Source organism: Nicotiana tomentosiformis, chromosome 5, assembly GCF_000390325.3.
Source record: "Nicotiana tomentosiformis chromosome 5, ASM39032v3, whole genome shotgun sequence".
NCBI classification, from domain to species: domain Eukaryota; kingdom Viridiplantae; phylum Streptophyta; class Magnoliopsida; order Solanales; family Solanaceae; genus Nicotiana; species Nicotiana tomentosiformis.
This window is the reverse complement of record NC_090816.1, coordinates 109714137-109715709: the sequence shown is the minus strand read 5'-3', so window position 1 is coordinate 109715709 and position 1573 is coordinate 109714137. Positions and strand designations below refer to the sequence as shown.

At 42.6% G+C, this 1573-nt stretch overlaps 1 protein-coding gene across 1 annotated transcript; it reads left to right on the top strand.

Moving 5' to 3' along the window:
• Positions 1-303: 303 nt before the first annotated feature.
• LOC138892984 (uncharacterized) lies at positions 304-1216 on the top strand. Its single transcript, XM_070176745.1, has 3 exons — positions 304-558; positions 625-736; positions 1113-1216. The coding sequence occupies exons 1-3, from the start codon at positions 304-306 to the stop codon at positions 1214-1216; spliced, it is 471 nt and encodes a 156-aa protein (XP_070032846.1).
• The last annotated feature ends 357 nt before the right edge of the window (positions 1217-1573 follow it).

Sequence of the window (1573 nt, the reverse complement as noted above, 5' to 3'; positions counted from 1 at the left end):
GATATTGATGACAATGTGGAGGAAGCTCAAGAGGAAGTAAACCCGTCTAGGGATCGCATTGTTGACATACCGGAACCAGTAGTGCAAAAGGCTAAGGCATTAATGCCTAGGCCTCCTCCTCCATCTCCTCAAAGGCTCGCCAAGAAAAATGGCGAGAATCAATTGAAAAAGTTCATTGACATGATGAAGAGCCTATCTATCAATATGCCGTTCGTTGAAGCCTTGGAGAAAATGCCCGGTTATGCAAAGTTTATGAAGGATTTAGTGACAAAGAAGCAATAGGTGAATTTTGAAACTATAAAAATGACTCATCAAGGGAGTGCAATTTTGCATTCAATGGCTCCCAAGTTGGAGGATCTCGACGCTTTCACGATTCCTTGTACCATTGGGAGTGCCGAGTTTGCAAAAGCTCTTTGTGATCTTGGGGCAAGTGTCAATTTGATGCCCTATTCGATTTTCAAGACTTTGGGAATTGGGAAACAAAGACTCACATCTATGAGATTACAAATGGCCGATCGTACCATGAAGAGACCATTGGGAGTGATTGAAGATGTATTGGTTCGTGTTGATAAATTCATTTTTCCGGCAAATTTTGTCATTCTTGATTGTGAGGTTGATTATTAGGTGCCGATTATTCTTGGTAGACCTTTTCTTGCTACGGGGAAGGCTCTAGTTGATGTTGAAGCCGGAGAACTTACCTTCCGGGTTAGTGATGAAAAAGTGGTTTTCCGTGTGTGTAAGTCCATGCGGCAACCCAATAGCAAAGAGGTGTGTTCTTTCGTAGACTTGGTGACTGATGTGATTGTAGATGAAACAAGTGTTGTGATGAATATTGATGATACATTGAGGATGTCTTGCTCAACTTTGATGATGACAAAATGGATGACTTCATGGAATGTGTGAACTCATTACAAGGAACGGGGTCGTAAACATATGAGCCCCGCAAATTGTCCTTAGATCTTGAAAATAGGACAACTCCTCCAACAAAGCCCTCGATCGAGGAGCCTCCTATCTTGGAGTTGAAGCCATTGCCTCCATATCTTCGGTATGAATTTCTTGGCCCTTCTTCTACTTTACCAGTTATTCTTTCCTCTTATTTGACTAACGTGCAGGTAGACTCTACATTGGCGGTGCTACAAAAGAGGAAGAAGGTTATTGGATAGACATTGGCGGATATTCGGGGGATAAGCCCCGCATTTTTCATGCACAAGATTAACTTGGAGGAAGGTGCCAAACCATCTAATGAACATCAAAGGAGACTCAACGAAGCCATGCAAGAAGTTGTCAAAAAGGAGATCATCAAGTGGCTGAATGTCGGGGTTGTCTATCCCATTTCCGATAGTTCATGGACTTCTCCGGTTCATTGTGTCCCAAAGAAGGGGGGGCATGACGGTGGTCACCGATGATAAGAATGAGTTGATTCCTATAAGAACAGTGACCGGGTGGAGAGTGTGTATGGACTATCGTAAGCTCAACAAAGTCATAAGGAAGGACAATTTTCCACTTCCCTTCCTAAATCAAATGCTTGATAAATTGGCCAGTCGTGCTTTCTATTGTTTTTATGATGGGTATT

Bases quoted from the DNA above. Each gene is read 5' to 3' on its own strand.
- LOC138892984 (XM_070176745.1), top strand. From the start codon at position 304: ATGACTCATCAAGGGAGTGCAATTTTGCATTCAATGGCTCCCAAGTTG. The intron at 559-624 runs GTTCGTGTTGAT...GTTGATTATTAG, and splicing joins GAGTGATTGAAGATGTATTG to GTGCCGATTATTCTTGGTAG. The intron at 737-1,112 runs GTAAGTCCATGC...ACTAACGTGCAG, and splicing joins AAAAGTGGTTTTCCGTGTGT to GTAGACTCTACATTGGCGGT.